Genomic DNA, 11393 nt, shown 5'->3' with positions numbered 1-11393 from the left:
GTTACATGAGCATTTGATCGAATCGTTGACCAAATAGTCTTATAACTGGATGGGTTACTGCGAAAGGGTGAGTTGTTTTGCACATTTCTGTGGTTCGGGAAGGAGGGGGATAGGTTCAATCAGGGCTCATTTACTTTACTTAAACGGCATCATTTAGTGAATGAAAAAACGATACAACCTACTGCGAAAGTTTGAAAATCATCGTCGTCTAAGCGTTGCAATGATTGCAGTTCGTAACCTTGTGTTTTTTCTTTAAGTCGGGAATTCTGCTGATCGGATTTCAAGATGCAACGAGACTGTAACGAACTACAGTGGAAAAATGTGTGAATTATGAAAGACGAATAATAAAATATGAGGAGCACAGTGTTTTGTGGGAAGTGAACTAAAGAACGAATAAAAAGAACACGAACGAAGCGGAGATTGTCAGCAAGATGTATAAATATCACGCTTTTTCTTTTCTTCTTCTTCCTTTTTTTTTTTTATTTATTTATTTTTTTTTGGCTTTTTTCTCGTGTTTCACTTCTGCCTCTTGTTCTTTTTACGTTTTTTTATTTTTTTCGTGGCGTGAAAATAAAAAAATTAAGTTTTCATTATTATTTTTTTTTTCTGGAATGAAAATAGATTCTTGAACATAAGTACCACGTGAAGCAATGTGCGATCTCTTGTTTTGTTGCTTTTTAGTTTTTTAATTTTCGATTTACAGAATAAATTGAAGAGGGCGGGGTGGGGGGAGGGGGAAACGGTGCTAAACGTGACGAAAAAAAAAAGAAGATCGGCCGTTGGATCGGGTCTAAGGCGTAAAAAGCGTAAGTATTGCCCCAAATTATTAACGTTACAGAATAAAATATTGGAAGAAGGACGTCGTGAAACTGTGGAAAGGTCATAACCCCAGCGCCCGTTTTCCGCGAGGAAGGGATGTCGAACCTTTAAGTGTCTACGAATATTCTGGTCTTTGCCCTGCTTGCAAAAAATAACGCTTGGAATAGAAACGGCTGGTTAAACAAGGCCTACGCAAAACGCTTTGTTTGTTGATTCAACTTTTCATTCCCTCTTGATGACCTACATTTAAATCCGCCAAGATTATTTATTATTATTTATTTATTTTTTTTTTACTATACCGGTACCTATCTACTTGAGTTTTACATATCGTGAATTGGCCATGGGTTTTTGTTCATTCCCTGAGTCGCACTTCATTTGGCGTTTGCTTTCCATGCATCTTCACTCCTTGTCCAGGTCCTGTCTTCATTATGCAGTGCCGTGTTTTTCTTTGGTTTTTTTTTTTTAACATGATGGAAATCTATGTTTACTTATTGTTGTTGTTGTTTTTGGAATGTTTAGATGTGTGGATTCATAACGCGAGGAGTCAAGAGATATGACATATGAGGGAATGATAGAAGTCTCCTAAACACATTTCTGATTTTTCTTTTTGTTTTGTACATATAGAATATTATAATATCTTTTTCGTTTAATGAAGAGATATAGTTTTGTTTCTTTTTGTTTTTTTATGTGTTCAGTTAAAGTAGAGAAGAAGAAAAGTCAAATGGTGCAACGGTCAACTCAATTGATTCCAGGAGAAACAGCGACGGTCGTACTATGACGATTTAACGACCCCTTACCCATCGTAAGAGGGCATCGGCGACGAGATCCAAATGTGCTTTCATCTGTTGAAATGCATACAAAATTCATTCATGTATTGAAGTGGCATTAAAGCAGTTGTTCGATGACTATATCAAAGATATACAACGAACGATACGTTTAGCTACATAGCGTTTTCATCGACAGTGTTAAATGTTAAACGTTTGATATGGCGGTGAATGTAAAAACAGAGTTGGCATAAATATTGGACTTTTAAATGATCAAAAAGAACATTTGATAGATATAATTCTCGTTTATCGGAAGGATGCTATTGGTCTCTTGCGATTGAAACTGTAAAACCCCTGGCAAACTGTTATGCGTTCTGCGATTACATTAACCAACGTCTGTTATATAGGGTTGTAGTATTTTTAGGTACCATCAGCCTTCATCAACCATCCTGATGATACCCCACGCAATCAGAGAATCATTGGCCTTAGTCTTAAAAATCCCTGGGAAAAATAAAACTAATAGCAACGAGGGTCATTTGAACATTTCAAAATCTTCCTGGGAGGTGGGGAGGAATATCTGCTTAATGAAAGTACGATAAGAAAAGAAAGCAAAGTTTACCGTTTTGTAGAACATGCAGGCCTGACCATCTTCATCTTCACCGCCAGGGCAGTCGATGAAACCATCACAAAGGACGTGATCGTCGATACATCGGTAGCGACCAACAATGTCGGGCGTTGGACACGCGAAGCGCTCCATTCCGTCCTCGGCCGGTGGACACTCTGTTTGAATCAACGAGATAATTGGTTTGGTTTAATATTTCGTCTCGTTTGCTTTTCAGCCATCATTTTACACTGCAATCATAACTGCTCGCCATTTGCAATTGTAATTCCAAGCTTTGCAATTGTGGTAACGATAAGAATAAAATTTCTACTTGCTTTCCTGCTTTTATGCATCGTATATTTTCGTTAGACATGTTGGGACTGCGTAAGACTCATGAAATGGCTTTCACGGATGCAAATGAAACTAGCTTTTCAACTAAAAACGACAGGCAGCTTTTCATTAAGCCAAGATGAAACATCAACGTGCTTCACATTAGCATCTTGAGGTCCTAGAGAACACTTTGTGGCCCACTCATATTTAAAAAAAAAAAAAAAAAAGGGATAACTCTTCAAAATCAATAACAGCCTAACTGGCCTGGAGGTTTACAGGGAAAATCAGTTTGTGATAACAATTGAACTGAAAAGTTTGCGCCCAAAGCGATTTCCAATTCTTACGGGGTGTTTCGTTAAACACTTAAAAATAAACGAACTATTTTCCTGACGCCTTTTCATCATGTCATCTCTTATCCTAAAAAGCGTTTTTTTCTTTATGCCCAAGCGCTTCGTCATAACGAACTATACAGATTGCCATTTGCAATCTCGGATCACGTTTTTTTTTTTTTTACGATTCTCTTCATCTACCTATTTTTCTGACATTTTCAAAGTGCATAGTCGATCATAAAACATTACATATCATCAATTGCAAAATAAAAAAAAATAAACGACCTATAGCGCTGTATAGAGAAGGATACATCAAACTTAGTGCGCGGGCGCGAGTTTCTAACAGCGAAACGGGAACCGAGAGATGACGACGCAAGATTCAACCAACAGTTTGTATTGATCTTCGTTGGTGCGGGCGCTCTCTCTCCTGGGCTTTGTATGCTGCTCGCTCTCCTTCCCATTTTTTTTTTTTTTTTGCCCGCCCACGGTTATTTTTATCTTGCATGAAGCTATCGTTCCCCGTTTCTGCCGCTCTGTTTCATCGCTTCTCTCCTCAGGGTTTCAACTCGACCTATCTTCAATGTCCTCAACGTTGATTCTTTGCCCTTGGTTTTTTTTTTTACTTTTTTTTTCTAATCAACCTAGAAAAATCTATTAAACTGTTCACAATTGCTAGGTAGACACACAAAATGTCAATCAGAACGATGATGATAGAGAATTGAAGTTTAATAACATGATTTCTGATGTTATGGGCAATCTGAAATTGGGCATTGATCTATACTGGTTAGTTAATATAAACAACTATCGAATATATATTTTTAATGCCATTCATTGAAAGTCACATCAACCAATTTGGACTGCCAACGCGTTGTTTTCTGCCTGTTCGTAGTTGTTCATTTCGTAATTCATTTGGTCTGACCAGGACTGAATGTTCCGGTGTTTGTTCAGGTCACTTAAAAACCGGAAACATCGAACGACGAAAAGCACTGTTTGCAAATGTGCGTTCGTTCAAAAATGATCGACCACAACAACAAAATTCATCAAATACCACGAATTTAGGAGCGACCCAAAATGAAAAAATAGGACAAAGCTTTGGTAAAGGTGTTAAATAGTTGACCAGTTGATGTATACGTGCACGGTTTGGTGAATTGGTTTTCTCGCTCCGCTGAACCGACACGGGCAACTAGTAACTAGTCAACATCATAGAGCCGCGACTCCGTGGTGGCAAGCAATTTTTATTTAAATATTGATCGCATCGCCCCACCAATGACGCACATCCCTGCCCCTTAAGCTTTCACGCATACGACAAAAAACGGTGCCCGTGACTAGTTTCTTTACCTTGCTCCTTCTTTGCCCTCTATATGTATGTTCTTTTTATCAATATAACATCGTGGTCGTCATGTTATCAATCTAATGATTTTTATTTATTTATTTTTTTTTTTACATCCTGTTGAGAGGCCGCAAGAATCACGATTACAACGTCAGCACAGGGTTTCTTAATCAAAGTCGCTTTTGTTACACTCGTTCTTTCTCTTTAACCGCAATATATTATTTTACCGCTGTGAACAATCTCTTTTTCCCTTTTTTTTTAATATGAGACAATGGACTCACGCAGCGAAGGAGCTGCAAACGAAATCGAATTTACGTCCAAAGTTGGTTTGATTTTAAAACCGAAAAGTCTACGAGATGGCGATGTAACTCACATCGGAATACTTTTTTTAATGAATATAGTTTGTACCTTGGTTTTAGAAGGAATGGTCGAAAATGGTTTGGCCTCTAGCTATACAGATAGGATGGGTACAATATTTTCCATAACTAATACGCAAAAGCTGCGGGGTGGGACTTACGATCATTACGCAAATCTTTTGTTTTTACAGATCGCCAAGGAGTAAGGCTTAAGAAAAATATAAACTTCCATTGTTGAAAGAGAAACAGCGCCCTGCAAAGAAAAGGAAAAACAAGTGGCTCAAAAGCAAAAAGATCGATTTTGAACAATCCCATAATCGAAACGCCGCCATATTTGCATACAGCTTGTCGTCTGTGTTTCCTTTAAAGGAACATCCGCCAATATTTTTTTTTATCGAAACGCTTTTGCATTAAAAGTGCTCGCTTTGAAAGAAACGAATTAAAGCAGCATTAAAAAGACTGAGTAAAACAGTATCCTGACATGACTTGAATATTTCGATCTTGCAGGACTACATCGGGACGTGTTGCGCAGTGTCCGTTGACGTCCAGTAGACCCTCGCCAAATTTCATACGCAATTTAAATTTGATTAAATAGATAAAACAAATCTTGTAGTTTGTTACACTGACGAATGAAATCGCTATTCATTTGACAGAGACTTAAATTACCGAACATCTGCACTGTCTATACCGGCATTTCCATATGAATGCCACTCCTTGTGAGACATTTATAGTTATAGAATTGTTTAGCTAGACGTGTCGACTAGAGTGAATCAGACCTTTTTTTTTTTTTACAGCGCGAAATGTATGGGTATTAAAGTTAAGACGATCAAGACTCGGCCTATTTTTTGGGAAAAAACAACGAAAAATGAAATGTACAGTATTACTAAAGGAAGAATACTTTCTATTGCAACTATAGGTAAGATGATATACATACATGTACGATAGGAGGAAAAGGAAGTGATGGAAAACAAAAAAGTTGCCATCAGAGGCGAGGGCTGCATAGAAGTTTGTGAAGCAAACTAAGGGCAATAGTAAGAATTTAGAAAACAAATGACAACCGGATAAACGGGCGCTGCAGCGAAATGCCAATGACGTCAGTAGTGACTGGCTTTCTTCCAAAAACCGTTTGTGTTGTCTGCATTGGAGCCCTTGTGATTTTACTGCTCTCCTTCTCTCTTTCCCTCTCTCTCTCTCTCTCTCTCTCGTAGATATGTAGACTCTCAGTTCCCTGCAACTTGTTACTATATGATCTGAACTTTAAGAAAAGTTCAAAGAGCTACGGCTGCAATTAAACGAGTTGCAAGCGGATGCATTTGGGGCCTTTCAACATTTTCTGATTGCTGTCATCTCCGGTTGCTTAACCAACATTTAGCGCAAATTCACGTATATATGGACAACGAGTTCACGTAGGCCGGTAAGGCGGTCTGTCCCAGCCTATGTGTGCGATCCCATATTCTAAAGTAACGCGTCGTCGTGTGTTTAGATTGCACTCATCTAATGTGTCAACACAACGCTGTTTGCATATACAGTCTTGCTAATCAGCCCCTCTTTAAAAAATGAATGTTATTATATCTTAACAAAACGAACATATAACGTATATAACATATAATATAACGAACAAAACGCGATAGTGTCATATATAATGTTTTTAAATGTATACGTTGGAAGAAAAAAAAAGAAAATTATATCAACAGAGCTGTTCGTAAAACAAGTTTTGTTGTGGATGCGTGTGTGAGTAAACGATGCGCGCAACGCGTTCACATTGCGGATTGACGTCATCCGATCGAGAAAAGGGCGGATAGAGGAGGAGGACGAAGGAAAGGAAAAAGGGAAAAGAAAGGCAGAGAATAAAGAAGAGAAAAAAAAGGAGAGATAGAGGGCCAGAACGACCGAACGGAGTGTAAAAACGAGGGAGAAAAATAATAGAACGATAGCTGCGGGGTTCTGTCATCGACAGACAGGAGAACGTTGTAACGGCTGAAAACACCAGGGGTCGTTCAGCAGGGATGGTAATGGCACCCAATGCAACAACAACAACAAAACAAAAAAATAATAATAAAAAAGGAAAAAAAAAAAAATACATTCCCCCCCCCCCCCCCCCCCCAAGCACAGCACTGGCGAGATCCAATGTCTATTAAGCCCGCCTACGTTGGAGAGTAGTATGGAAAAAGCCATTACAGGTGTTGAATTGTTGGTTATGATCAACAAACAAATACTTTCGCTCTGTTTATTTATTTATTTTTCTTTATTCTTTTCATCCATTTCGTTTCTCTTCGTGTTTTCTTATGAAAGGAGACATGTTTATTTCGCTCCCGCTCTCTTATTTTGTTGTGTATGTGTGTGTGTATGTGCAGAGAGGCGTGCAATTGTTAGCACATAACTGGACGGCGTATATTAAGTTACATGCACATAACGCCCAACGGCGCTTAACAGTTCTTTAAATGATGTGTATCGTGACACGTGACATGAGCTGTCAGCTGAAAAGGCTTACGTAAGTGTAGCTATATTGCTTAAGTCACGGCAACTATTCTCTCCGGTTATCCGCCCTTCAATTTGTTTACTGACATTGTTTTGTTTTTTTTACCCCTCATTGAGCTTTCTTGGCCTTGCCATCAACTCGTCGGTTTCTACAACGACTGGGTTTCTTCTTTACTTTATTCCCCCCCCCCCCCCACTTAGATGCACGTGAAAATGAATCGCACACGATGAGCGGTGCAAATACAATGAAAGTGCGTCAAACGAGAAAAAAAAGAGACCAAAAAGAAGTGGTGAGTAGGTGGACGCGTGGGTTGGCCACCCCTTCGATATAAGTACCCTAAACTTTTCACGCGAAGTGAAGAGTCCATATCGGCCCCCAGTTTTTTGTTGTTGCACAATTCAGTTCTTTTTCAGAGAAATCTACGTTAAAAAAATGGGAATAAATAAATCAAACGTTCAAGTATCAACGTTTTGCCGAATAAGAAGATGGTTCGGTTTCATTTGGGAATGTTGTTCGTACCAAATGCGTGGGCACCTGGTTGGCCTACCGTCTAGATGGTGTGCACACCACTATAAATGCATGCAATGGAAATACACTGTATAATCATAGCTTGAAAGGTTAAAAGAAAAATAAAAAAGAAACAAACGGAAGACCCTATCAGCCATCAGCATCAATCGTTAATCAGTAGAATCAGAGTGCTCCGGGCGTCTATAGTTAACTGCGCGTTGATGCATTATTTCCAGCGGGAGGGCAATCGATCGTGAAAAAGGGAAAGCCATGTCTATTTTTTGTTCGTTTTCCAAACGACGAGCAAGCTGCTCAAAAATGATCATTTCAAAAGAGGCGGGGGGTATTTTCGTACTGCTGTGCACGTGACTCACCGATTATTGGAACGTCGTACTGGCGGTTCTCTCTAGGCGAACGCAACAGGAACTGGGTAGCCAAGTTACGGTTCATCCGATTGACATCAGGTGTCGACGACGAAGCTGCCGAAGGCCGGACGCTGTGCTCGTGCTGGATGGCTCCGCCGGCGCCCCCAACCGCACCGCCCGACATCGGACGATGGGGCGATTCTTGAACGTGTTGCTGCTGCTGTTGTTGCTGCTGTTGCTGCTTTCGAGAGCCTTTGGTTTTGCTTCCCTTACCGCTGGCCGGTGCCACATTGCCAATGCCGGCTTCCATTTTCTCTTTGCGGTTGGCTGCGTTGCGATTCTTGTTGCTCTCCCTGTCTGATTTCTTGGCGTCAGACGACGATCGTTTAGGCCACAGGGGCAGTAGAAGTAGATTCTCACTGGCCTCGGCTTTCGATTGATTGGCCTGATGGACAAATTGATGGGCAAACGGATGGCTGTTGGCAGGTGTGTTGGCTAGGACAGCGTCAGCATCGTCGACGCTCGTTAGAACCTGTTGGCTGTGCAGCGAAGATTTCGGCCCGCCGTAGAGCGGCTGCATGTTCTTGGGCAGAAAAGATGGCGGCTGATAGTGCCAGCCAGTGGTGGCCGTCAGCCGATTAGGCAGAGAATGAAGCCTCAACTTGTGCTGCCACGAAGAGAGAGCGGCGATTTCGGCTGGCCCCAATCCGTGCAGACGGGCGAGTTGTGCTTCGTGCCAGTTGAGTTGCTGTACGCCGCTCCTGCTATCCGCCTCGTCTGCGGCTGCATCCAACTCGCGCCAATACGCAGGTGGGACGGCGTCCATGGCCGCATCCGCCGATGACGGTTCTTCCGCCCGGTTCGAAATCACCGGATCCCGTTGGTGACGGAGGAAAGATTCGATCCACGTTGCCGACGATGAAGACAAAGCCGATGAATCTCGTAAAGCGGTCGCATGCTCCAGTTCGGCCGCTTGAACCCATCCGGCCTGACTGCGACGGACGGTACGCAAACGATCCTTTTCCTGGTGCCACGTCTCTTGCTGCGCCTTGTCTGACAGTTGCCTGCGTCCATTGTGGACGGCGGCAGCACTCTCTTTGGCGACGAGAACAGTTCCAACTTCGCACAAGCCCAAGATAAGCAAACCAATCAGGGCCGCACTGCTTCTCGTTATGACGCGGTGACGTGGTCTACTGGCCCGCGACATCGACGTGGTGCACGCAGACGGCATGTTTGTTTAGTTTAGTTTTTATTTATTTATTTTTTTCACTTCCTTTTACGTGCCCAAACGTGTTCCTTATGAATCAACCTTTAATAATATTCGAGTTCAATTTTTTGTTTAATCGGAGGGGGTTTAGATCCAAACTGTTTGTCACTCTAGATTTCAATTTTGTTTTCTTGAATGTTGTGGATGGATGTGTTACTTCAGGTGATGATTGCGATAGACTGTTAAGAAGTGGAGAACAGCCTTTTGTTATTGCAGCCGCGTGCAATTAAGCTATGGACACTTGGCAAATGCTGGAACGGAGATAGTGGACCAAAGACTGAAACAGCTTGCAGACGTGATGCGTCTGGCATTCTTCTCCAGCCATCCTTTACCCGAGGATCACTATATTCATGTGTCTATGTTTATTTTGATTTACGGTTTACGACTGCAATCAAAATAGATGTTGCCAAGAAAAGCTCGCGTGAATTTCGATCTGTCAAGTCCTTGCACTTTTTTAATGCGGCCGGCCTTTCCAAATCTGCAACGGGTTGTTTGGGTCGGATTTTGCTGGCAAAACCACACGATTTTCATACGGCAGTTGTTTTTTTTTTTTTGTTTGTTTGTTTTTCTTTTTTCTTTACCTTGCAAAAAAAAAAAAAGACAAACTGTTCCAGCAGTCGAGTGGCTATTCTGTCGCGAGTCGGAAAAGTTTGAATCACCACTTTTCGTCAGCCGTTGCTCTCAATGGTAAGCCAACAAAATAAATGGACGGATATAATAGACAGACGGATCGATGGATGGATGGATAGATAGATGGATGGATGGATGGAATTCTCGGATGGATGGATAAAACAAGTAAAGCGAAGAACAGATAAACAGGCGTGGGTGGATGAGTATAGGCAAAACAAAGGAAAACGTCGCCGAAAGGAATGAAAAATTTTAAAATGAACGAGTTTTCGGGGAATGCTTAAAGAAGATGCAATTTCAAACTTTTCTCTCTCTTCTTTTTTTGTTGTTCCAGTCACGTTTTTTAATTTTTTTGGAGGGGCGAGGGCCGGTTTCCAGAAGCTGCAAAACAGTTCACAAGTGAGTTTTCACGGCCGATTCCATGGGATATCCACTGAATCACAGACTTGTTTGTTTTTTAACAAGGGGCCAGCAGTTCTGTTTCTCACTTGGAATCGCTAGCACGGCCGGCTTGTTAACAGCAAGTTCTCCTTCAACTGTGTTTGACCAAAAAAAAGGAAACAAGTCCCAAGAAGAAAGGCGTCTCGTTTCGCACACCTCTCCCTCTTCAGCGACAAATTGCTACTGTAGAACGTCCAAGTCTGATGACGTCTTTACACAATGAAAAAGGGAGAGAGAAAAAAAAGGGGGCAGGCCAGTCCCTCCACCCTCTGCTGTTCTTAACCGCCCCCGCAGCTTTGCGGTACGCGCAGCGCAGGCGCTGATCTTCACTGGCTCCCTCTTTGCCCTTTTTTTTTTTTATTTATTTATTCTACCCTATCAATCAATCAGTTTATTTATTTTGCCTACTCCATCCATTTATCTCTCTTTTTTATTCTTGGCTTTTTTTTTTTTATTTTTTCGAGTATCTCTTTCAGATTTGACTGCGCCTATTTTTTATATACCTCCCCCGTACTATTTGCATAAACGATCTTTTTCTATTTGCGTCTCAACAGGTTCCCCGAGTAGATCGAAATCAATTGACGTATGATTTTGCGATGCAAACTAAATTTCATTAGACAACGAAGAGGCGGTGAAAAGACGCGGAAATGCAAACATTTTGCTGAAGAAAAAAAAAAAAACAACAAAACAAACAAAATAAACACAAAGTACAGTGGATATAGGTGGAGAAGCAAAAGGAATGGACGACATTCCAGAGCCAATTAAGAAAACAGTAGTACGGATTCCAGAATGTTGGGATTCTTTTTTTTTCTTCTTTTCTTTTCGAATACCTCACCACCCCTCTTTTTTTTTTCTTATTCATCTTTGAGACTCTTTTTCGGGGATTCCTAGTATATGGACGTGGCGAAAATTGAGTGCCACTGTACGGTGTTGGTTATGCATAGCGTTTTTTCGTCGCCCAAGTTCCCAACACAAAAGGTGAAAACCAATCCAATAACGTTGTGCTTTATTATCTAAGTTTAGTCCCCGCTATATGAAAGAGAGAGGCGCACTCTCCGCTTATTGCCGCTCTTGTGCCAGATGTTCTTATTCCCTTCAACAAAAAAAAAAAAAGCAATCAACGAATGTTCAGCTTCATCTTTTCCTTATTATGCGCCTTTTTTTCACGTAATTTTTAG

At 41.2% G+C, this 11393-nt stretch overlaps 1 protein-coding gene across 1 annotated transcript; it reads right to left on the bottom strand.

The window, feature by feature from the left end:
- Window positions 1–832: 832 nt before the first annotated feature.
- On the bottom strand, window positions 833–9144 carry LOC130695107 (uncharacterized). The gene is made up of 3 exons (XM_057518234.2): window positions 7890–9144; window positions 2203–2363; window positions 833–1661 (listed from the first exon to the last, which is right to left on the bottom strand). The coding sequence occupies exons 1-3, from the start codon at window positions 9109–9111 to the stop codon at window positions 1602–1604; spliced, it is 1443 nt and encodes a 480-aa protein (XP_057374217.1). The 5' UTR covers window positions 9112–9144; the 3' UTR covers window positions 833–1601.
- Between the last annotated feature and the right edge of the window lie 2249 nt (window positions 9145–11393).

The sequence above is a fragment of the Daphnia carinata genome, chromosome 4, assembly GCF_022539665.2.
Source record: "Daphnia carinata strain CSIRO-1 chromosome 4, CSIRO_AGI_Dcar_HiC_V3, whole genome shotgun sequence".
Lineage (NCBI taxonomy): Eukaryota > Metazoa > Arthropoda > Branchiopoda > Diplostraca > Daphniidae > Daphnia > Daphnia carinata.
The sequence above is the reverse complement of the archived record's forward strand: the minus strand, read 5'-3'. Positions and strand labels throughout refer to the sequence as shown.

Bases quoted from the DNA above. Each gene is read 5' to 3' on its own strand.
- LOC130695107 (XM_057518234.2), bottom strand. From the start codon at position 9,111: ATGCCGTCTGCGTGCACCACGTCGATGTCGCGGGCCAGTAGACCACGT. The intron at 2,364-7,889 runs GTGAGTCACGTG...TGATTCAAACAG, and splicing joins GTACGACGTTCCAATAATCG to AGTGTCCACCGGCCGAGGAC. The intron at 1,662-2,202 runs GTAAACTTTGCT...GCATTTCAACAG, and splicing joins CCTGCATGTTCTACAAAACG to ATGAAAGCACATTTGGATCT.